Below are 25,204 nucleotides of genomic sequence, written 5' to 3'. Positions count from 1 at the left end.
TAGGGGCTTTATTCATTTAATTTATTAAGATGCTACATAGTCCAACCAGGTTGGGTTGTTTTTATACACCAGAGAGACTACTTGACTAGGAATATTAATCTTCTTCTCAGATAGACTTATTTATTTATTTATATACATACAAAACAGTTTCCCGACTGCTTACATTGATCACGGTGATGGTCAGAGACTCCAGAACAGGTCAGTGTAGTGCGTTTTACAACAGGGCCTGGATCAATTAGTATTTACATGTCATTATTATTGTTTGTTTAATCCTACTTGGAGTAGCACATTGGTGCAGGTTTACTGTGGTAAATTCTTACATTGCATTATAGTACTCTTTCCTTGTGTTAAATGTACTCCAACTAGGACTCAATGAACAAGAAGAATTTTCTGCAAGTACTATGTGACACAGGTCTGCTAACCCAAGACGGGACTGTAGCTCAGGTCTGCTCTGCCCTCCCTCTAAGCAGCAAGTCATCCTCAACCCAACGACTTTACAGAAATACAGTGGAAACACAAGCTCATGTTTATTTCACCCAACAGTCACAGTCCATTGTCTTCCACTCCACTCAGCACAAAAAGATGGTGGCATTTTGTCACTTTTTCATTCAGTTTACCAAAGGGGAATACTCTCCCGCTTAGTCGTCTTCGCGTGGATACAGTGACATAAAAATAGGATTTTGCTGTCAAATAATGCAAAGGATGACGCTCTCCACTGCTGTTTTTTCACTCACGCTAATTTGGAGATGAAACAATTTGAGAGCATGTCTTTTGGTTTGTTTATTTCTGACAAAAAAAAAAAAACATTGGCTCTGGAACAGTACAATGCCATCGTGTGGTCCCCTCAAGGCTATATATGCCATATGCTCCCCCCCTCTCGCCTGAGGAAAAAAAAAAAATTGTTGTATGCTGCAGGAAGATCAAAGGAGAGACACTCAATCTTAGTGCATTAAAATTGAACACGACTTCAAATGCAGTGAGGATATAACATTAATAAGCAACGGATAAACGCTGAACAAGCACCAAAACCTGAACACAAGCCCGCAGTGGAGTGAAAAAAGCAGAGGGATAAAAAAAAAAAAAGCTAAATCACCAGCAGTGGAGAGCTGGAGCAGGCAGCTTAAAACCCTCACTTGATCTCTGACATACAGTTGCCCCAAACAAAACAGAATGTCAACAAATGTATGGCTCAGTAGGAAAATATGAGAAAACAAAAAAGAGCTGGAAAAGACCAAGGTCCCTTTGTTGGGACAGTGTAACAGGACCTTAGTGTTGATGTTGTCGAGGAAACACGAAACCATTCGCCTCTAACATGCACCTTCAGACCATTTATGTTTGTTTCTCACTATATGTACGCATGCTTTGTGTGTTTGTGTGTGTGTGTGTGTGTGTGTGTGTGTGTGTGTATGTTAATGTCTGTATGTATTCCTCCATCTTGGCCTGAGAATAACTTGCCCAAACAGGTCACAAGGCAAGACTTTCATCTGAACAACATTTACAGAAATCCTACAAATCTGGAGCTCATTTCTGGTAGCTGCAATATTCTTAAATGCTTCAACCCTAACAACGAGAAAAAAAATTTACTTTAAAATCATAAAAATGCAACAAAACACAGAAGAGAGAAAGAAAACAAAACAAAACAAAAAAATCTGAAAATGTAGTTGTGCAAACCTACAGCCAAATGACATATTATTATTATCACCATTATAAAAGCAATTAAATTAGGTTCAAAAGTCCAGATGCAACACTCTGTGAACGCATGCAATCAGACGTCACCCTCTGACAACTGGGGACGTGGTGAGCACTGAGTGACAGGTGACTGAATAAGGTAGAGTGAAAAGAAAAAGGACACGAGGAAAGAAAATACCTACACTATGGTGTAGTGTTTCATACACTGATCAAGGTTGCTCTACAATCAAAGATGAGCTGATTTTACAAAGCCTCTGATTGGAGGAGTCAGTTTGATAGCCCTGTGTGTAACCCCGACTGTGTGGATCATCTCTCCGGTAAATCCCTTCCTTAAAGGGGGTTTAGCTGGAAGGAACACCTGGATAAACTGTACAGTGGGGGATTACGTATACATGTACATAGGCTCTGGCCTCCATCGTTTAGAAAAAGAAACAACAATACACTAAAATGACATTCGCACAATAGCAAACTGACTCAGTCGCACCAACACTACCTCGCCGGTGTTAGAAAATCCATTGGTCTGAATCACTAGCATTAAATCATGTTTCCATTACCCCCCCGCCCACAGAACCAGTCATCTGTATACTTGAAACTTTGAGAAGAGGGCCAGAATGATTATGTGGTGATTACGTAGAGGCAAGACCTGTAACAGTAGGTTTGTTCATAAGATGATGAATCGTTTTTTCTTCTTTTTTTCTCATACATTACTTTTGAATTTTTTTTACATAAATGAGACTGAATCAAAACTAGTACCTCCCCCCACCCAGCGGATATGGCGTTTCTGATCCAAAATCCCAGATCCCGTGTTTGTTTTCACCCCCTGAAAGCATGCTGCGGCCGACCGAACTGCGCTGCCGTCTACAAGACCAACTTGCCCACGATGACGCCCACCACGAAGAAGAGCATGATGAGGGCCACCGTGCGGGCGCTCAGCCCCTCATCTTTCTTCATGCCGACTGAGGGGTGCTGAGATGACATCATGTTACTCTTCCTCATCCGCAGGCCGTCGTCCTCCTGAGACGGGGAGGAGAAAGAGGGAGTGGAGTAGAGGTGTGAGGATGGTAAGAGAAATAACGGAGAAATAAAATGGTAGAGAGAAGGTTTGTGTGAAAGAGGAAAATAAAGAAAAGGAATGCAGAAGTGGAAAAAGAGAACAGAAGACGACAAGGGGAGAAGAGACGGTCAGTTTGTCAATCAGTCAACAAGATAAGACGTATTTATTTACTAGCTTAAAGAAATAGGATCTGCTTAAATCTTCATCTGACCCAATCCCCCCGAGGACCGCAGAAGGCGCCAGGCTTTCACACACTTCATTTCCCAGCAGCGGGTGGGGGGGCTCTCTGTTAGTTTAATCTCAGCCGCAGGAGCAGCCAACAGTCGTTCTGCCTCTGGCAAGAATTTAAAGGGGCGGAGGTGGTGGTGTTTGAAGGGAGGACGACTTTCTCTTAGCTGTCTGTGTGGAGTGTGTGTGACTCATTTCCAACCAAACCTTGACAAAACCCAATTTTAAGCCTTACTCATTGATTGTTGTGATTGATGTCATAGTCATTTATTTGCAAAATTGCCTCACGAGCTCCAAACCCTGAGGTCTGCCACTGATTATAGATATGAGCACTTAATACAAACCTCAATCCTGAGTTACCGTCTCTGTTTGAATACGGCAAAGGGTGGGGGACACCACAACGTCGTTTGTGTGGATCAAATTTCCACTTAATTTGCTTATTGTGAACATCAATCAGTGGAAAAAAGAAGAAACATGAATGTGACTCTGGATGCTCAGTCATCTGCTCATTTTGATGATCGATTTTCTTTGCTCATTCACTGTCTCTAAAGTTAGACTGGTAGTTTGAACTGAGCCGCATGTGTTACAAGATTCAACCTACAGAAGTCATTAGAGGTGAAACGACGATTAACAGCACCTTAAATGTGAATATTTAGTGGTTCTCCTGGGCTGCTGGAACAGTAAACTGAACATCTTTAAATTTTCACATATGAGGACTTACGTTAAGCATTTTTCCTTCTTCTCTCACATGTTAACCAAACAATTAGTCGATTAATCACAAGAACAGTCAGCACCCTGACTGATAATGATGACAACCATTAGTTGCAGTTCTTGTACATACTGACTGACCATTTGATGCTTGATTCAAACAGCAACATATCCAGTAAGCAAATATACTGAATATATTCAATGGCTGTTTTTAGCGTCACCTCAATAAATTTACTTTACAGTTAATGTGAACAGCAACATCTGAATGCACATCACACAGCGAAGGCCCCGTGTCACTAATGAGTGAGGCGACTGCTGACTGACGGCGGGATGAGATGCCTCAGGATCTGTGCGATTCGGCTCAGCAGGTGATTGATTGATCGTATCACCAGGTTGCTGTGCATTAATTATTCCAAGCAGCAAGTTGTGACATTGGGAGAGAGGAAGTTTGACACGTTTTAGCCAACAGAGTCAGCATCCATTTGGAGTTAGATTTAAGTTTTCTATCGAAAAGCTGTACTTGTGCCATCGACAGCTTACCACCTCTGCTGACCAACAAAGGGGTGTATTTGTGAGACTGATACTACAATGATACCTGTATGTTTACTGTCTGTCTGTGGTCCTCAGGTCATCTCACTCACCCTGATCTGTTTGTTTTCTTCCCGTAGCCTCTGAGCCTCCATCTGCAGCCTCTTACACTCCTCCATGATCTTCTTTACCTCCCCGTCATCAAGGGTGGAGCTCATTGACTTTGGGGGAAGTGTGGAGGACTCTGACTTCAGCAAGCTGGACGACATCATCTTGTTGGACTCCATGTCATGCTGTAAGTGGGTTACAGTGGAGCAAGTTATAGAGTTGTCTGTTGCTGCTTTGTTTCCATAGTGACTCTGACTGATGACTTGGCTGGCACATGGGCGCAATTTTCTGCTTATGTTTGAAGACTTGCACACTTTCATATACAGCTATGTGCACACTAGAGCGGAGCAGCTAATCAAATTCAGACCAACACTGCAATGTAGTGGAACGCAATTTTCAAATTGCTGCTGCTGTAATTGAAAAAATAAAAATAAATTAATACTACACAATCAAACCAACCAGAAAATCATAAACGCCTATGTATGTACACATATGGGAGAGTGAAAGTAGATGAAGAAAACAATTTGCTGGCTGTGCCGCCGTATGAAAAAGGCCTCGGATGAGCTGAACGCCAAAGTGCAACAGATGACTTTATGTCAAAGGAGAACAGTACATCAGTTGTCTGGACCTGTTTTGGGTCAGGTTGGTATCGTGCAATAAAATCTGATCGTCTAAACAAGCATCACAAGGACGTGTCTGACAACTACCAACACCTGACTACCAGCCTGTCCAGTAGGCCGACTAACATCTGGCAGGGATCACTGGCTGAAATGTTAAGAGAGGATAACTCTTTATGGAGAGTTAAATACGGCACCGTACCGTTACACAGTCAACAACTTGTTTACAATGAGGCTTTGAGTTATCTAAATATATTTGCAGTGGTAAGTTAGAGCCATAGTGCGTCTGCACTTTAGTCAGTGTGATTTGTTTACAACACTATCACTAACTGGAGATCAGTAAGATTCATATTTACCTTTTAATGTTTAAATGAGGGGGCAGGTGTTGAGATTTTGTTTACAAGTTAAATCAAAATGTTGACATGTTACTATTGGGCTTTGAGTTATCAAAATATGTGTGCAGAGCCATAGTAAGGTGTGGAAAGTTGTTCTTTAATGTATTTCTGCACTCAAGTTAGTGTGATTTGTTATTGAAACTCACTGGAGATTTATTTTTCATTTATTAATAATCACATCAGGCCTTTCGCTCTGCACTGCTTTGTTGCTCTTTTTACAGATTTTAGTAAAAAGCCAAGTCATGATGTTTATATGAAATGTTTGCGGGGCTAAAAATTATCAATATTCTACAGTGACTGAAGCTAAATAAAGACATGTAATTCATATCAACTCATGCATCAGTTCAACTCATTTCATCATAACACACAGGCCGCGCCTGCAGGGAAGAGAAGTTTATGTTGACAGTGTCCAGTGTTGTGTTGCTCAGACTATATAATGATTTATTGCTTGTGCAATAAAAATAGTGAAAAACACAGACGATAAGGAACCTAAACTTAAAAGAATTAAAATAGAATAAAATGAAAAATAATTAAAAAAAAAAATCAGACTGAATCAAAAGTGTCATACTGGTCTCAAAAAGAATTAAACAAACCAAAAAAAAAAAAAATCACAATTAGATTATTTTCCCATATCGTTCAGCCCTAATACATAAGTACAGGCGTGCAGGAACACAGAGGCTGTACCTCTATGCTTGTGGGAGAGTTCACCCAGGGGTGCCTGTCCTAAGTGGATCAAGCTGGTTTCTATCAGTGTTATCTCTAACGGACTCTGTGGTGCACAGTGCTGACTGGTAGACATGTACATGTATTGCTCAGCTCATAATGAATTGAAAACAACTACTAGGGGTCCTTTTCCCTCCCCGTGGTCATAAAGCTGGTGGACTCGGCTTATATCATAGCGAGATAATGTCTCTACAGTCGTGTGGGGTCTGAAAACAATCACAACAATAATAAACTGCGTGTGAGAATGAACAAAGCGGCCCTCTGAAGGCCAGTTGATGCCTCTCTCAGCTACACTGAGGCACGGGGACAGAGGTGAAGAACAGTGATGAAGAGGAAGATTAATGCTAAAACAATTAGACACTGCATTGACAAGATCGAAAGAGTGAGAATGAGAGAAGGAGAGACGGAGATGTTGAGCCTGCATCAGAGTGCAAAAAGAAGAAGAGAGATGAGACAAGTGCACAAAGCATGTGTGTTTGGTGAAAAACAGCAGCATAATAGAACAATGCATTGTGGCACCCTGCTGAGGCCAGTGAAGTGTGATTTTGAAAATAATAGAAGGAAGTACTGAGATGTATCATTACCTGTGGTTTCTTTGATATATAAAAATCTGTTGTGACAATGAAACCTGACATCGTGAGGCGAGGAGAAAAGTGGAGCAACAGCTTGTGCTTACCGTTTTTTCATTCTCCGTTGGCATCTCAAAAACACACCTCAGCTTGGAGTCCATCAGCTCGTCTGGCTTAGCCTCCTTCCACTGGAGGCACGGTGGACCAAAAATAAACAAAAAAGACATGTAATATATTATCCCTTCGTCCTTAAAAGAACTGGAAAAGGGAATGTTGCCACAATCAAATCAACAGCAACATCAATGTATTTCTCTGTGACGTGTTTAAATCATTTCTATGGGACGACATATAGACTAAAGACAGAGGGAAGGATGTTTTGAAGTACATCGGAGCAAGAGCAACAAAGGGAGTGTAAGGTGGTGGCCGGCTGCTGATAAAGGCTCTTCACAGGAGGACAGACAGCTCAGATACCTGTCCTGGTGTCGGAGGGTCTGAAGCCGTGGCCGCTGAGCACAAACATTACTGTAGTCCCTTTATTCAGTTTTTTCTGTGTGAAGTCCTCAGAATCTTAGGTATGATATGATTTAGGGATTTAAATAACAGGCTTCTGTACTGTCTGGCTCCAATATATGCAATGTTACAATTATCATTTAATGACCAATGCCCATTTTTCTCTCTAAGAGCACCCAGATGAAGGCAGTTTTAACAGACCTCATGTTTACTACTAAGCAATTCTATTCATAGTTAAGAAAAACTCTGTACTCTGGACTTAAGAGTATTGTAACTTGAGTTTGACAAACACTTTTTGAGTGTGAATGATGACGTATCTGTGAGTACCAATCTCCCTTTGCAAATACTCCTTCTGGCTGCGGCTGTGTCTTTGCATTTTTAGCATTTTCCTCAACAGCTGGACTGTTATCTAGGAGATCTGCACTGTCATTGTACGCTGACTCCACATCTCTCACGAAACAACAATGGACAGAAATTTACCACCAGGAGCACTGCAGTCTGTCTCGATCATTCGTTTTACAAGCACACCTCAGAAATCTGCTTTCAAGTCTGCCTTCTGTGACAGTCACAATCTTAGGCAATATTCCACCAGGATTGAGGCTCTGCATCAGTGCAGCATCTCTTTTGTAAACGGCGCTCAGGTTGATGAAGTGTGTCTGTATGTATTTTTATTCGTAACACTTGTTGACATGTTAATGATGTGTTCCTGTAAGTATATTGGCCAGTGATCGAAAAGATGACTTTGAGACCACACATGCTGTTACGACTAAACTACGTTCATTGTGTTTTCCATTGCTGTGTGTCAGCACTGCCTCTCATCCAGGCTGGAGACTGCCAAACGATGGCCTCTTTCCTTAAAGTTGTATGCAGCAGATGTATTTCCTGTCCTTTAAATGGTGTTGAGCACTGTGTGTGCTGTAGGAGTGGCTGAATTACATCAGTGTGTAAAGCATTTACGTTTTTAAGCATTTGCTGCTGAAAACTTACTGATGGTATCAGATTATTTTAATAATGGGAAACACTCACCACTCCCTCCATGTCGGTCATGTCAGGAGGTGCTAGCATGGACTGGACCATGAACTTGTGTTTGCTCTTCTCATTGGGATCGTAGTCAAAAGGCTGCAGCATAACTGAAATACAAAATTTGAGTCAATGTCAGCATAGAGAAGAAGAAACAGGATTTTTTCTTCATCTTTTGAGAAGAAAATCTCTGTTGCTGTTCACAATTCACAGAAACACACACACACACACACACACACACACACACACATATACATGAAACTAGTGCAGTCTAATATAACAGCCCCGCAATAAATCCTCCTTTCATAAAGGTTATAATGTTTGTTTGTATGGTCATTAAGGAGGATGCAGTTTAAGTGTACTGTGCCATACTGTCTGGGTGTCTCGACTATTTTGTTCACCCCATTTATTTCCATGAGGGTAGGCTAAATAACAGAAAGTGGTATTCGAATGCAAATTTACATAGATATACAGTTGCTTATGTGACTCAAAACAACTATAATTCACTTATATACACATAATACATACAATATGTGACCTGCGATGAGCGGTCACAAGTAAAGACTGCTTCTTTTGAAGATGTAACAAGCTTTAGGTCGGGGCACGCATGATACTACTCCTATAAGTCACAACCAATTTTAACAAGCCAAAGACTTCAGGAACATATTTTAAGGTTACTTATTTCTGTTTACTTAACAGCTGAAAATTAGGATTAACAGGGAGCATGGGGAGAGAAAAGGGGCTGATAAGATTGCACACCGGCACCCACAGTGTGAACAGGAAGTCCCCACATGATTAGTATAGTCATTTTGTTTAGTTCTGACTCAGTTAGTTTTATCTTCTGACTTCCCATCCTCAGGAGACCCAGACCAAGTGTCTTGTTAGCATCCTTCAAACTACAGAGGGAACAGGAACAGAGTATGATTTGTGGGTAAAACCTGCTGCCACAAATTCAAAACGAACACTCACTGAGTGACTAAGCCGCTACTTCTCTTTGTCAGCAACTTTCCATGTCCCTTCCTTTCACAAGTCTTGAGTCCATTCCTCGGATTTCAGAGGAATTAGTGAGTATCAAGTACCCATGTATTTGTAAAACAGTAAACTGGGGCCTCCACGTCTTCAAGGCTCTGGGTTTGCCTCAGCTGCTCGGAAAAAGTGGTGGAGATGATTTATTTCCAAGTTCGTGTTACTATGACGGCGAAACAGTGATGGATCTACAAATACCCGAGGGGGTAATCTTTCTAACAGCTTCCAACCCTGTCTCTCTCTTTCTTAACATTACATATCGCTCTAACAAAGAGCAGGTGTGGGGTTGGAAGTCTACTTTAACCCATCACCACATCAGTGCTCTCAGTCAGTGGCGTGTTATTTGATGTCATTCCAATGACTGAGGAGGTATTTTCAAGCTGTAACGATGATTTACAATGATCACTTTCTTATGTCAGTATTCAAGTTTAGTCAAGGGGGGTGGAAGTGCAGAGGGGATGAAAATGGCTATTGATTGGTGATCTTTTACTCCTCTGACTCCAGTTTTTAAATGAGGGTGTAATTGAAAGGCATATTTTGACATCAGTACCAACTATGTCTGCAGTGCCTGCGTGATTCTTTGGCTTTCATTAGAAACAAATGACCTCCTAATTTCAAAGCCGGTGTAGCTATCAGGATGGTTTTCATATATGGCACATGCCAATTCTCCCTAGAGTGGAAAACCTCAGAGATGTAGTGCACTATTACAGCAATCAGGGCAGTTCAATATCGCAAACCAGAAACAGACGGCATGAACAGATTGAGAACGTCCTGTTTGAGTCAGACCCAATTTGCACAGCCATCTACCTTAGGTCCAAGGGGACAATACGAGAGAAGGGAGGCAGGAAAGCATGTAAGTCCTTTGAGCAACAATGAATAACATAAAAAAGGTTCTGAGCCAAAGCCTGAAATGGAAAAAGCACAGCAACAGTAGGGGAAAAAGTGATTTAAATCGCCTTTGATCTACACTCTTTGAACACGCCTTCACAAAAAGCTACTTCAGCTAATGGCATGATTCAGTATTCTTACTTCACGCTTGGCAATCATTTATAAAACTCACAGAGGCTAATTGTAGTCAACACGGTCAAGCAGGATGGTAATCGCCTGCCTGCTTGTTGATGATGAATGGAACCATTAGAGGGGTGAGGGAGGGAGGCAAGAAAACTTTCCTTTCCTGTAGCTAATTAATTGTGTCCCGTGAGACAAGATGCTCACAAGCTCATTACCTATTTACCTTGAAGTGTTTACAAAGGTCCACCCATGGTTCCTGTTCCTTTGTGATGCCCATACATACAGAATACAATTATCACAGGGTCTGCACAAGGTTCTCTATTGCAGGACTGCAGCCGATGATTAAAAAAAATGCTGTTCTCTCAATTAAACACTTCATTTCTTTGTCTATGACATAGATTATATGTGTTGTTCAGCCCAACCAAAGGTAAAACCCGCTATGATGAATTGCAATCATATAAAACAGATAAAAAGCAACAAATCATCATTTTAAGATGCTAGAACAACAGAAAGTTTCGGCATTTTTGCTTGAAAAATAACTTAAATCATTAATCGATTATCAAAATAAATAAAGGGTAGATATCTGTCAACTGGCTAACTGATTAATTGATTAATGAAGTGTAAATTGATTCCAATCTCTCTATAACGTTTGGTGTAATGATTTCATACAAAACCATGTGTCATGATGATGACATGTCCTAAAATACAGGAAGAATAACCAGTGCCTGACACTGTGCCTCATATTTTCCTTTTAAAAGTATTCTGTCACTAAAAGAATCAAACTTGAGACCTCAGTGTTTCTCTGACCTATTTAATGTGAATTCTCAGCAGCAGAGCAGAAAAAAATGACGTGTGACAATGTCACAAAATAAACAAACAAACAGATGTGCCAAAAAACAACAAATCATGATAAACATGATAATGTTCAACAACCAAAACACTGCCTTGAGCAACTATTCAGAACAAGATACGAGGGGAATTCACATTAGACGTTACGACACAAAATGAGATGTGATATGACACACAACACCATACGTCTCATTGTTACACCGCTATCTATAACAGTAACCTTTTCACTCTGATTCAGACAAGCCTCACTTGTAAAAGGGCGCTGCCCGTCTACTTTGCTCAATAATACTCAACACAAAAACCTGGTCAAAGATCAGCAAACCTACTGAGACAATATAGCGTGGGAGTGAGGAAGAGAGTGAAGTCAACCAGAGTTGTTGAGATACAAGCCTGGAGGGAAAACTCACCAGGACGTAAAAGCTAACTCTCATAAAACGTTTTCATATTCAGGGCTGCCAGGATCTCACACTTTTGATTGTGCTCTCCTGGCTGGGTCCAATTAATTCAGTATATCCCAGCAAACACATTTCAGATAGAAAGATAACTCGGCAGTCAACGACATTCATTTCACCACATGAATCAGCTACCACTTCCAGCTTCTGTCTAGTTGGTGGGTAAAATAACCAACGTGGCTTTTAAATGCTGGAACGGACCATGTGTGGAGCATATTAACAGAAATGTTTCATGAATGTGGTCAGTTAAGAAGAATCCCTTGTCCTGGCATAACAAAGGCACACTAGATGTGAGTGCATGGTCAAGCTAATGAAGCTAATAACTAATAATAATAATAATAATAATAATAATAATAATAATAATAATCTAATAACTGCAGGGGGGGGGGGGGGGGTCATTTGCTTTGGTTTTGCGATATATAAATACAATTTAACTTGACTTCACTTGACTTGACAGAAGAAGCTAAATATTTGTGGACACTAGGATTTTTGAAACATTCACGCCACATATTTTTCCACTGGATGCTGCTACATAACACCAATCAAGCTCAGCAACATTCCTGTGGTCATGGCTACATTAAACATATACAGTTACAGCTGGGTTGAGCTTCAAAAGCACTGTGTGTATCCTCGGCTCAGCCAAAAAATGACACATCTCGAGTTTGTAGGTATCCTGTGGCAGACTGTTCCCTTTTTCGCCGCGATGCACGTGGAAGTCTACGTAGCTTTTGTATTGCTTTGATAAAAATCACAGACCAGAAACACAATAAAAAATGGACTGTGACACGCTACAGATCCTATGAAGTCTTCTTAGATGGAGGATAAAAACTCTGCATGACTATCCCACGTTGTCCACATTTATTTGCTTGCAGTCATCTTCTTCAGTGCTTTTGTTGTTGCATTGTTACATTTATTGGTGCATTACTGCCATCTGTAGATCAGTGGAGTAGTATTTAAACTATTGGCAGCACTACAATGCATCATCTGTATGCTTGTCCTTGTCCCCTCATAGAAAACTGTTCCATAGCGATACTAGTGACCAAAAGCTCTGCAGGCTTCACGTGAACTATACTCTAATATCACCATAACAAAACAAATGTGCATAAAAAACAAAACAATATTTATTCCTATGTCACATAACTGATACAGTACAGAAACCAGTTCCTTTGCTACTCGTTATGACTTGAAGGTTTGGCACATCCTTGTACAAATATGGCTGCCCTCCTTTTCGCCAGTGTGGCACTTGTTATGTAGAGGCAGGACCAGTTTTAGAGAAACGAGGAGATCATGTGGTGAATGTTATTTACATAATTTGACAGCTTTTAAGTTCTTAAGAACATTCCAGTATCTTAACCATTTGGATTCAGCTACCACAAGCCATGTGAAATATGTGTTTAATAGTCTATTGTTTACAATGCTGTTGTGCACGTGGTGTTTTGCTTACATGCCGCACAAAGCTGTCAGTTGTAGATGGGCATGTACAGTGTTGCATGCAGAACTGAAATGTAGCGGAAACTGTGCCCCACCGACACAAAAGTTGGAGCACACCCACTGATAAAGGTGCATTTAGTCCCACCCTGTTAGGTGCGACGCTGCGAAGAGTAGAATCAGGGAGATGTCAGTCAGTGCTGTACACACCCACACACACAGAAGAGGTCAAATCGACCAAGATATGTGAAAGCAAACTAACTTAATGTGTGCTCGCAAAATAGGATCCCACAACCCCTTGTTATCCTGTTAAATAGTCTGGTCTCTGAGTTCTCCCTGGAGAAATATTGGACAGAAAGACGTACAGATAGGTTTGCCTTTAGTGACTACATTCTCAGAAAAGCAATCTTCTTTTGGGACTCAAACCCTTGACCCCTCAGCCTAATAAGGGTGAAAAATGATGGCAACCAACAGAGAGGACTGTGCTGATGTGTCTCCCACTGCTGACTGCAGGCCCCAGTGACACAGTTTGCAGTTGTTGACACCAGATAAGGCGCGTTGTAAAATGAGTAGGTGGCTGTAAATGGCAGAGGTGGCACAGTGTGGAAACACTACCCTGTACCTGTCTCACCCTCAAAGTGCACGACTGGGAGTGCACTGTTTTCAAGATGGCGCCGCGAGAGTGGCAGCCAGTTGCAGCAGCTCCTCAAAACTTTTCTTGTTTCTTCCTTATTTTTGTGTGTTTCCCGTGTTTTTTGTTGCTTTTCAACCAACAACTGGGCAGAATTTTTGCACATCAACCACTGATGTGCAATTTACGTCGGAATCAGAATGTCTCGCACCGTTTTTGACATTCTAGAGTCCGCATCTGGTGACCCGTTCAGCCACGGCTCCATTGTTTACACCCGGGAACAGCTGTTGGCGCTGCGCCAAGCCGGGCCTCATCTGACATGGGAGAAGCCTGACATCCCCGCTGAGCTCCGGAGGAGGAAGAGAGGATGCAGAGCCGGAGTAAAGCGTCGGGAGAGGAAGAGACGGTACAAACCATCCATACCGTCTTTAATTATGGGCAACGTGAGGTCTCTCCCCAACAAGATAGAGGAACTAACGGCGCTGACAAGACTGCAGCGGGAGTACCGGGAGTGCAGCATCATGCACTTCACGGAGACATGGCTGAACGAACTCACTCCGGATTCGCTCGTAACTTTGGACGGTTTCCACCTCGTCAGAGCGGACCGGAGCGTGAGGGAGAGTGGTAAGAAGAAAGGAGGGGGACTGGTGATGTACGTGAATGAGCGGTGGTGTAACCCGGGGCACGTCAGCGTCAGAGAACAGCGCTGCACCAAGGATGTTGAACTGCTGGCAGTCGGCCTGCGGCCATACTACCTGCCGAGGGAGTTTTCACATGTCATTGCGTTGACTGTGTACATCCCCCCCTCGGCCGACGCGGCTGCCGCCTGCGAGATCATCCACAGTGTTGTGTCCCAGCTGCAGACATCCCACCCCCAGTCCCTCATCCTCATATCAGGAGACTTTAATCATGCATCGCTGTCTACCACTCTCCCCAAATTCCGCCAGTATGTGGACTGCTTCACAAGAGACAATAAAACCCTGGACTTACTGTATGCAAACACCAAGGATGCATACAGTTCATCACCCCTCCCCCCGCTGGGCCGCTCAGATCACAACCTGGTGAGACTGCAGCCCATTTACATACCTTTGGTGAAGAAACAACCCCCCACCAAAAGGTATGTGAAGAAGTGGTCGAAGGAGGCCACTGAGGCGCTGCAGGACTGTTTTCACACCACGGACTGGGATGTGCTGTGCAGCCCCCACGGAGAGGACATCGACACTATGACCCACTGCATCACGGACTACATTAACTTCTGTGTGGAGAACACCGTACCCACCAGGAAAGTACGGTGCTTCTCCAATAACAAACCCTGGGTGACCTCAGAACTGAAGGCCCTGCTGAAGGAGAAGAAGAGAGTCTTCAGATCTGGGGACAAGGAGGAGCTGAGGAGGGTGCAGAAGGAGCTGAAGAAGAAGATCTGGGAGTGCAAGGCCAGATACAGGACCAAGATGGAGAGCCACTTGCAGACTAACAATGTAAGGGCAGTCTGGAGAGGACTAAAAACCATCTCTGGTCACAGCAGAGGCCATGAGAGGGGGCTGGAAGGAGACCAGGAGAGGGCAAACGAACTTAATCTGTTTTTCAACAGATTTGACTCTGCCCCCGCCCCTCCCCCCACTCACCAAAGCACGGACCATCCCAGCACTCTGACACCCCCCTCCCCCTACACCCCATGCCTCTCCATAACAGCTAACCAGGTGAGAAGTGAGCTGAGGAAGACCAAGGCGAGGAAGGCCGCAGGTCCTGATGGCATCAGCTCCAGACTGTTGAAGGACTGTGCAGACCAGCTCTGTCAGGTGCTCCTGCACATCTTCAACCTGAGCCTGAGTCTGGAGAGGGTACCAGCTCTGTGGAAGACTTCCTGCGTGGTTCCGGTCCCAAAGACAACGCACCCCAGGGAGCCCCACCACTTCAGACCTGTGGCCCTCACTTCTCACCTGATGAAGACCATGGAGAGGATCATCCTCAAAAACCTCCGCCCCCTGGTGAGCCCACATCTGGATCCACTGCAGTTTGCCTACCAACCGAGCACTGGAGTGGATGATGCAGTCATCTACCTGCTTCACAGATCCCTGACTCACCTGGAGAACACCGGCAGCACTGTGAGGGTCATGTTCTTTGACTTCTCCAGTGCATTCAACACCATCCAGCCGTCACTGCTCAGGGTGAAGCTGGAAAGAGCGGGAGTGGACTGTCACCTGGCTGCATGGACAACAGACTATCTCACCAACAGACCGCAGTACGTGAGGCTCCAGGACTGTGTGTCTGACATGGTGGTCTGCAGCACAGGGACCCCACAGGGGACAGTACTCTCCCCCTTCCTCTTCACCCTGTACACCTCGGACTTCAGTTACAACTCTGGGAGCTGTCACCTCCAGAAGTTCTCCGATGACACAGCCATCGTAGGGTGTGTGTCAGAGGGGGACGAACAGGAGTACCGGGAGGTCGTCTCCAGCTTCGTAGACTGGTGTGAGCTAAACCATCTTCAGCTCAACACCAGCAAGACAAAGGAGATGGTGATTGACTTCCGCAGGAAGACATCCCAGACTGCACCGGTGAACATCCAGGGACTGGACATTGAGAGGGTGGAGACCCTCAAATACCTGGGTGTTCACCTCAACAACAAACTGGACTGGTCTCACAACACAGACGTCCTGTACAAGAAGGGCCAAAGTCGTCTCCACCTGCTGAGGAGACTGAGGTCCTTTGGAGTGTGCAGGACTCTGCTCAGGACTTTTTATGACTCTGTGGTGGCGTCTGCAGTCCTCTATGCAGTGGTCTGCTGGGGAGGAGGGAGCACAGAGAGGGACAGAAAGAGACTGAACAGGCTGGTCAGGAGGGCCGCTTCTGTCCTGGACTGCTCCCTGGACTCCATAGAGGAGGTGGGTGAGAGGAGGACACTAACAAAACTCAAGTCCATCATGGACAACCCCTCTCACCCCCTGCATGAGACTGTGGGGGCCCTCAGCAGCTCTTTCAGCAGCAGGCTGAGGCACCCACCCTGCAAGAAGGAACGCTACCGCAGGTCATTTCTCCCATCAGCCATCAGACTCTTTAACACCAGCATCACTGGCTGATGTTAATATACTGCCTACCATCCATGCCATTCCATTCCTGTAAATATCCTATGGTGTAAATATTTATTTCATTTCATCACAATCCATATATTTATATCTATATTTATATTTATATTTATATTTATATTTGCTATTTTTTGTCTTTTCTATTGCTTTGTTCTTTCACTGTCCCTGTTTATATTGTTGCTGCTGCAACAAGAAAATTTCCCCCTATGGGGGATAAAATAAAGAAGTCTAAAAAGTGAGGCCTGCCATGAGGGGCTGGGGCAAGAGGACGAGGGAATACTGGGTTGCAGGAGGGGAGAAGCCTGTGTGTTTATGTAAAAAGAGCAAACCCATTTAGGAAAGAGAGATACTCTCAAATACAAACAGTCAGAGATATTTAGATGGTCTCATGAGTTGCTGCTGTAGTGACTAGAGCTGCAACGAATTATCATATTCAATATCACTCGAGTCTCAACAAAATCAACACAAAACAACCCTCACATTTAAGAACCATGAAATCTTTGGTATTAAACTTGATAAAGGACTGAGATAAAATGTGTCACATTATGTTTCACATAATTTCACATATTGTTTCAGGCACCATAGCAGCTACACATTGAAGTCTCCTGTAGGTAAATAAGACAGTGAACAGAGTGAATTCACTGGCAACTTTAATGGCCCCTACTCAGTGTGACTTCCTCAGCCTTTACCTGATACGTTGATTGAGGTGCCAGCATCGATGATTCCGCTGTTTGGCCGTACGCAGTACCGGCGCGGCGCTGTCGTCTTCACCTTGAAACACACATTCCTGTCTGTTGGGTTGGAGAGCTTGAGATTTGTGGTGACCACGTCTGAGAATGGACCTGTGAAGGAGGATGGTAAAGTGGACACTTAAAAACTGTTTTTGACAGGACTGTCTTTAGGTAGTTCAGGAAAACATCTTTAAGATCTCTATGACAAAATATACTTTATATTCAGTGTCTTCCAGAGAGTGTAATCTTCATTTCAACAGAAGTAAAAAGGATCATCAAAGGCAAAGAATACAAAAAAGCAAAGACAAAACTAACTACAGTCAAATGAGTCGGATAAAATGGCAGCAAATCATAGTAACATCAATTAAAACTGGACGAAGAACAATTTTAATTTTGATGTTGGCACTCTGGGTTATGACGGTTAAATTGGTTGAGTGTCAAGTGATTGGAGAAAATGACACAGAATGATGGAGAATAAAACTGCCCCTGGCAAATAAACTCAAAGAAACTCTTAATGTGTGTGAGCTGAGCTGTCAGAAAGTGACAAAATCAAAGCGAATGAGTTTCTCGTAGTCAAGTGATAAAAAAATACTTAAAAATATGAATCTATCATCTACTGCTGCAGAAAACATCCAGCTCATATTTAAAAAAAAAAGAAGGAAGAAAGTAGAGGGAGGGAGCCTCATTTGATTATATTACCATTAATATTAAAACACTTTCCCCAAATTTAAGGAAATTTTACTAAACACAGAGTTTACCACAAGCACACTGTTATGCTGTATATACACACACACAGCTGAAACAGGCTAATCTGAGCTTTTCCTAATCATGGGAATGTTACAATAAGTAAGATGACTGAAATACCAGTGGGCAAAGCCTATTAAAAATATGTGCCATGTATGTTAACACATTTAAATGTGGTCTTTCGGAGCTTAACTGGATGTGACTCTAATTACAACAAATTCAATCTACTGCCCACAATTTGAACCTTCTGTCACATATTTTCTTTATTTGACCCGACACTTGGATAAACAGAGTTTCACTGCCAACGCAACTAATGCAGGTTTTTTATATGTTTGACTGGAAGTTGTCCTCAAGATAAATAATTCCAGTCTGTTTCTCACATTAAAACCCAAATACTATGTCTCAGTGACACCCTGGTGAGATCTGGCCCATTGTAAATATGTCAAGGATGCAAACTAAGCCATCTGTTTTTTCTTCTTCTTTTAACATAACTCTCTAGGTGGATGTCGACTACTGAAGTCTGGTCTGTCCTCTTGATTAAGATAAACAATTCTAGTATCAATTTGCCAAAACCTTTAAAGAGTAAGCTGTGTGTACAAACCTATAAATCACAGGCTTCGACTGCTGCACTACCATGATCAGAGTAGCTGATGCAGTTTGGCTTCAACTAATTACAGCTATCATTGTTGATGCAGGCCACATCTCTCTGAGGCTCTCACAAGGACTGATGCATTAAGCTGCACAGATTTTTCAATAATGCAGAAAATCCTCACAGCAAAATGACACTGTGCCAAATCTAGAAGGTTAGCGAAGGTTAGGTGAGTTATCCATCCAGACTGCAGCTCTAGACTGCAACCCAAACCCTAACCATAATCCTATAAGTCAGGCCACTTTTTAATGTCAGATTTAAAAAAGAAATATGTCTCTGTTTTGTTCTTGAACATGTCTAAACTACTTGTTTAAGTAAAGTAAACTGGTTGATTTAAGTTTAAATATTTCACAAACATAGGAAGTTCTGATTTGGCACATTTTCCTCAGATCTTAACCTCACTAAAAAGCCTTTCTGGACAGCAGCTATGTGCAAGTAGTAATAGTTTCTAATCATTTCTATTGGTTGTGAAATTATATGGTGGTCAAGGTAATGCTCCACTTTGAGTAATGTCTGAGGTTGAGGTAGTAAATAGAGATGTCCACATCACTGTGTGAAATCACTCCGTTTAGCCATGGCAGTCAATATGGTGCAGGAACTCTCAAAATACGACAAGTAGGGAAAACACATTTGTTGGTGATATACTGTCTGGGGCCCAGTTTGACAGTGTCACAAATTTGATATTTCTAAACCTAAAAGGGTCGATAATTACCTAAACAAATGGAGATATCTGGCAGGAGACTTCTCTTCTGTGAGAACCCGACTCTACACATCCCTCAGTCCCCTTCAGCCTCAGCTGTATTCTTCGATGCAGCAATGACACACTATCGTCACATTTCCATAACAATCCTTTTTGCTAAATGCATGTTCAAGAATCACGAGGAAATAACAGACTTGTGGAGGCAGAGGACTAATGGTAGCTAACAGATTAGTTAGCTAAGCATGCAGACATTATCCAAGCAGTCTACCCATCCTGTTACCCTCTGCTAAATGGACAATCCAACAGCTCAATATTAAATAAATATTCTTCATTGGTTGTCTTGAGTTAATGCCCTTCCCTTTCGTTCATTAATTGTCCATATTGTTACAGTGATCATGTCATGAGTTGTCTTGACACAGGAAACAGACTGACCCAGTGGAGGAGACTCTTGTTTTGTGTTGTGGAAATCTCAAACAATAGGGGAGGCGCCCCTATCAATGTTCCACATAATTTTTCTTTGGAACATATTCTCAACATCAACAGCATTAACTTCGATTTACTTATGATACTGCAACCTTAGTGATGTCGGAGGGGGTAGATACATCAGTCACAAGTTGTTGGTTGAAAATCAAATGAAAAACATCTGAGAATGAGAAGGTGATAATGTAAGAGGGTAATACAGGAGGTAACATATTGGCCACTCAGGCTAAATATCAGGCTTGCAGGCCAAATTAATCAGTCCCATAGTGATTGTAATTATTGTAATTTTTGGGACAGGTGGATTCACACTGACTGGATTGCATTTCAATGAGACTGAAATGCAATCTGTTTTCACTTCATTCTTCAGTCTGACATTGTCCTGCATCTTAATCCTTTAACCCTCTGCTGAGATCTGATTGGCTCTGTTGTTTTCTCCAACCTGGGAAACAGCCCTAAATGGGCATGACAGCAGACCAATCTGAGAGATGTGGGTAGCGATTCAATGGTCCAGAGGCACCAGAGTCATACGTTAAGTTATTACACTCACATTCATAAGCACCACAAGAGCAAGCAGCACCTAACACTTTGATTCATCCTACAATGACGAATGAAGCAAATGGATTTCCACTTTGGTGTAAGGTTTTCTTTTCCCTTTAGTAGTAATGACATTAACAGAAAAGTCAAATCTCTTAGATGTAGGAGCTCTTGCATGAATACAGTAAGAAAAGTACCAGAATGAGCAAACCTAATCTGGCTAATGCATTGACCCTGGAGAAAGCCAAGAGCCTAATGAGTCTTCTTTGACATTATCGGCGCATATTGTAGGGGTTGCACCGTCGCTGGTATCCCCCAGTTTGATTCCTACAAATCTAATTCTATACATTACCTGAGTGCTCTCTCAAAGAAACCACAGATGCTGTTAATTTATGCCTGTTATTTATGGCAACAGCTTCTTTATTGACACTCCAGAAACTGCGTAGCAAAATGTATCCGGATAGCTAACTGGCAAACGTTAGTCACTCTTGTGTTTTTCCAGTACTTCTAGCAAGAGCCGAGCTCATTCATAGTCAAGTGAGGGGCAGTGACGAATGAATGTATGACTTCCCAAACTTTGTGGACACAGCGCCAATACCACACACTTTACATCACTCAGACTTACGGAAAGTAAGTTTCATTTTGGAACTTTACAGTATCGTTAAAAAAACATATAAAACTAATATTATTCATAAATGATTCTGTCTGTGAGAGGGGTCCAAATTCAGTTGCAGCCAATGTTTTTTGTGACTTTGCTGCTGCATATTAAGATCTATTCAGATCATACACATCATACTTAGTGACCCACCGATATATTAGTAGACTACTATATTGGTTGGTTTGGGTTTTGAGACACTGATGGTCTGGTGATGTGCTGTGAAAATATTCGTAAGAAAACCACTACTCCTGACTACTTAAAAGTGTTGACAGTGAAAAAGTGTTTGTTGACTAACTATCAGTTATCAAATAGCGCTTTAACTTGTGATTTTATCCTATTACAAACCCAGGCCTAGTTTCCTGATCAAGTATATTTCTCTAACAAAGTAACAAATTAGGCCACTCCAGTTGGCTCTGGTGAGGCAAACCGTTGCAGTTGAAGAGGCACACTCACTGTGCAAGAAAACATGGAGCTATTTCAGAATTAGCACATACACCAGATTCAAGATAAAGTTTCAGCTCAGCAGACATCCAGAGCAACTGACACTTCCCCTCTCCTTTGAGCAAAGACAGAGAGGAAATTCAGACCCTCACAAGCTTGGCTTGACTTCTAAAGGCTTTTAATAAAAGGGACTCACGCCACCGACTACTGTACACCTGATCTACTACTTCCTGAAAGTTTCTCGGGATAGTGTCCAACTCACGAAACCACAAACAGCAGTTAAAAACTATTATGAAGAGCTGATATGTGAAGCTGTCGTCTTTCAAGGTTAGATTTTATAAATAGCAGATAAAATCTGGGGATTTTTTTGTAAAGATCTGTTAATAGTACCCCTGACGAAGATGAAAAGTAATAAAAGATGAAAAAGTCCAGAGACTAACGCTTAAGATGATTTGGCTCATAGTTGGTCTGAGCCCAGGGCTAACAAGTTGCTACTAACAGACCTACCCTCTATTTCCTGAAGTTTCACTCTGCGTGCCTACATGCTACTTAGGGCCTGAGTATTGGCATGTGATTTGTGGTATTGTCTAGTATCCTGAGAAGGCACAAAGTTCCTTCTGTCTGGTTACCACTCATGCATCAACACCTCTGATGAGAAGCTTCATCTGTATCTGTGTAACATGCTCGCTTCTGATTGGCTGTTATGACGTTCATTTGAGTCATATGGTTGAACACATCAACACCTCTGCTCTAAATCAGTGGGCAAGGTATATTAAAATACAGGTGACCATAGCAACAGTGTTACTGCTAGGTTACCAGAAAAAGGAAAAGCCTACCAATATTATCAATGAACCCAATGTAAACACCAGAGCCACAATTAACTGATCCTGTTAACAAGTATTGCCTCAATGGCCACCACCTGATATAACTTACTCCCTCCAAAACTATTTAAAATATATGAATAAGCCACACGAGTAAATCCTGGTGCTGTACGTTTACACAAACGTGCCAAATGTGTATTAATCTGTGAATGAAAATGGTCCCAAAATTCCCAATAATTGCGGATTTGTCTTTTTTTTTTTCTTCTTCTTTAAGATTAATGTCTTCAGTAAGCAATAAAGAGCTCGAAACCAAGAGCTGTAGACAGGGCAGGGACGTTGAAAAATTACTGAGACAAACACATTGTTCCTTTTGGGCCTTCCCATAGCATTTGTTAACAATATGAAAAATGTAGAGTAATTGTCTTATTCCCACACTGTCACTGGTGAAACAGACCTACCCACAGGTTGAACTGACAACAAACAGACTCGACAAACAAACTGGTAACGAACACAGCTTCTGTTTTTGCCTGGGGTATAGTAGTCTACAATGCACTCTGTCTGACAGTGGTGGATAGGAGAAAATAACAGACTTGGTGCAGCATTTTTTGTCTGTGCTTTTCCATTATTTCCACATATTAGGGCACCTCATTATATACTATTGCATATGTAATTTACAGGCTCACAGTGGACTCTCACTCTGTGAGCCTGATACAACTGAGACATTTCAATACTATCTGCAACACAAAGGTGGCTGACGCATAACGCCTTAACAGGATGAGTACACGTATAATGTGGCCTTACACTGTAATCATAGTAAATAACACAAGTTAGCAAAGCAATGCCTTAGTTGCACATGTGGCATGTAAGGGATGTTGTATTATTACAAAACTAACCCCCCCAGGGTGAAGCAGGACCCACAAAGCTTATTACACAGCTTCGTATGAAAGAGAAAAATCATTTGACTCAAGATTCTGACTTAAAAACAATTTTATTGGTTTAAAAATAATTTTACTGGTTCTGCCACCAGAACTGCGTCCGTAACAAGGGTCTGTTATACAGAGCCACAACGCTAGAATCGAGTATTCAACAAAGCTGTGCAATAAAATAATAAAATAATACATAAAAACACAGCATAACCAACTTATCCATGCTATGATCTGTCAAATGCTGAAGCTCATCACATCATCACAGCTCATCACAGCTTTTAGGGAAAACAGGGCTATACTTTTTTGAGTTGCTGGTTCTTTAAGGTGTAATTTCATGGGGTGCTTTGAGCGTCATAAACCAAACACCACTGGCCTACAGCTGATACCTACAAGCCTCATTACTATTAAGGGTAAAATGTCACTGTACTCTGAGGGCAGCTGTCCTTTAAACAAACAAAAAAAAAAATGTATGAAACGATTTAGCATTTTACTCGACATTACAAGGTGCAATATTTGAAAACAGTGGCAGGATCTCTGTAATCTGTTGCAGCACCAACACAATGGTACCATATGTGTTTATGTAACATTATTTGGGCCTAAACCAACGTGACATCTTGCAGCCAAATGCCGAGCTGACACTACAATGTCTAGTGGCGCTAGTAAAACCCAAACGATGAGGATGGAGGGCGTATTGATGACCGTAGCTACAACATATCAAGTAGCAGAGGTTGCCCAGTCAAGTCGTCCTGTGAGCTGTCAAGTTATTAAATGACAGCTGGCTGGCCAACAGAGCGAGACAGCCAATCAGAGAGCGAGCTAATGTTAGCTAGCTAGACCTGCTAAGGATGTTGCAGCCTAGGCGCAATGAAAGGTTATGAATTTAGGCGGCAATTACGTGTACACATATTCATTGTGGATTTCTATATCCCGGTGGACGTTCGCTCCGTGTCTTGCACTTGTCAAGTGCTTTAGAGGCAGTTTCTGCAGCAGAAACGTGTAACAGGGCCTGGCTAGCTTAGCCGTCGGAAGCTAATCCATTTAGCTAGCTAGCTAGCTGTCAGTTGACCCGCCGTCCTTTCAGAGCACTCCTCTTCTTCTCAAACGGGAGCAATATTGTCAAGATGTGCAGCACGGCTTCTCCCCGGTTTGGTTACTGTAACACTGGCCTGCCTGCCTGCCGGCCCCCCTCCCTCCTAACCCTGCTGGCAGCTCCCCCCTCCCGTCCAAAGCCGGGCCCTCCCCTCTTACCTCTGAATTTCAGTTCGTGCTGAGGCTCCAAGAGCAGAACCTGTTCCGGCCTGGCCATATCCCAACAGCTGGAGCGGGGTTATCGCACTGCAACCAGTTCCTGTCGGCTGTCACCCCCGTGTTAGGATGTTGTTAAGTGCTGCAGCGCCAACAGAGTTATTTTATCAATGAATTAGCTGTGGATATGCTGTCCCCCCCGGTCACTGGTGCTACTCGAGCTACTCACGGCTGTTGTGATGCAGCAGGAAGGGACTGAGAGACAGCCCGGTGACGTCACTGCCTCTGCATAGCCACCCACCCAGCGGGGAGGGTGACACAGGGTGGTGGAGGACGTGGACGAGGTGGGTGATCCTCCAGGGTGCATCCGGGTGGGGTGGAGGGGCCACCGCCTCAGCTTTCAGGAGAACTCAACCTCAAGTGAAAGTTCTGCATTTAAATTTTCCCATCATCACCTTTCTGCCTGAATGGGAAATAATCATGAAGCATGCAAACTTGCACACTCTTGATCTCCAAAGTGATATTATTCTGGTGGATCGCTTGTTTAATCGGGAATGCACATTATTTACTTTTGATCAGTGTTTATTTTAATAAAGAATCATCAGCTGTCACCCTCTCCTACTCCACTGCACACTTGTTTTTC

The 25,204-nt window shown here is 42.6% G+C and overlaps 1 protein-coding gene across 1 annotated transcript; it reads right to left on the bottom strand.

Annotated features, from left to right (window-relative positions):
• vapb (VAMP (vesicle-associated membrane protein)-associated protein B and C) lies at positions 1-24,801 on the bottom strand. The gene is made up of 6 exons (XM_070846825.1): positions 24,565-24,801; positions 17,322-17,474; positions 8,156-8,259; positions 6,727-6,807; positions 4,321-4,500; positions 1-2,703 (listed from the first exon to the last, which is right to left on the bottom strand). Exons 1-6 carry the CDS (start codon positions 24,620-24,622, stop codon positions 2,548-2,550), a joined length of 732 nt encoding a protein of 243 aa, XP_070702926.1. The 5' UTR covers positions 24,623-24,801; the 3' UTR covers positions 1-2,547.
• Between the last annotated feature and the right edge of the window lie 403 nt (positions 24,802-25,204).

Source organism: Pempheris klunzingeri, chromosome 2 (assembly GCF_042242105.1).
Source record: "Pempheris klunzingeri isolate RE-2024b chromosome 2, fPemKlu1.hap1, whole genome shotgun sequence".
In the NCBI taxonomy this organism is placed as follows: domain Eukaryota; kingdom Metazoa; phylum Chordata; class Actinopteri; order Acropomatiformes; family Pempheridae; genus Pempheris; species Pempheris klunzingeri.
This window is presented reverse-complemented; position numbering and strand designations above follow the sequence as displayed.

Coding starts and splice junctions, on each gene's coding strand:
- vapb (XM_070846825.1), bottom strand. CDS start 24,622: ATGGCCAGGCCGGAACAGGTTCTGCTCTTGGAGCCTCAGCACGAACTG. Junction 17,475..24,564: donor GCACGAACTGAAATTCAGAG/GTAAGAGGGGAG, acceptor CCTCCTTCACAG/GTCCATTCTCAGACGTGGTC. Junction 8,260..17,321: donor CACCTCAATCAACGTATCAG/GTAAAGGCTGAG, acceptor TTTGTATTTCAG/TTATGCTGCAGCCTTTTGAC.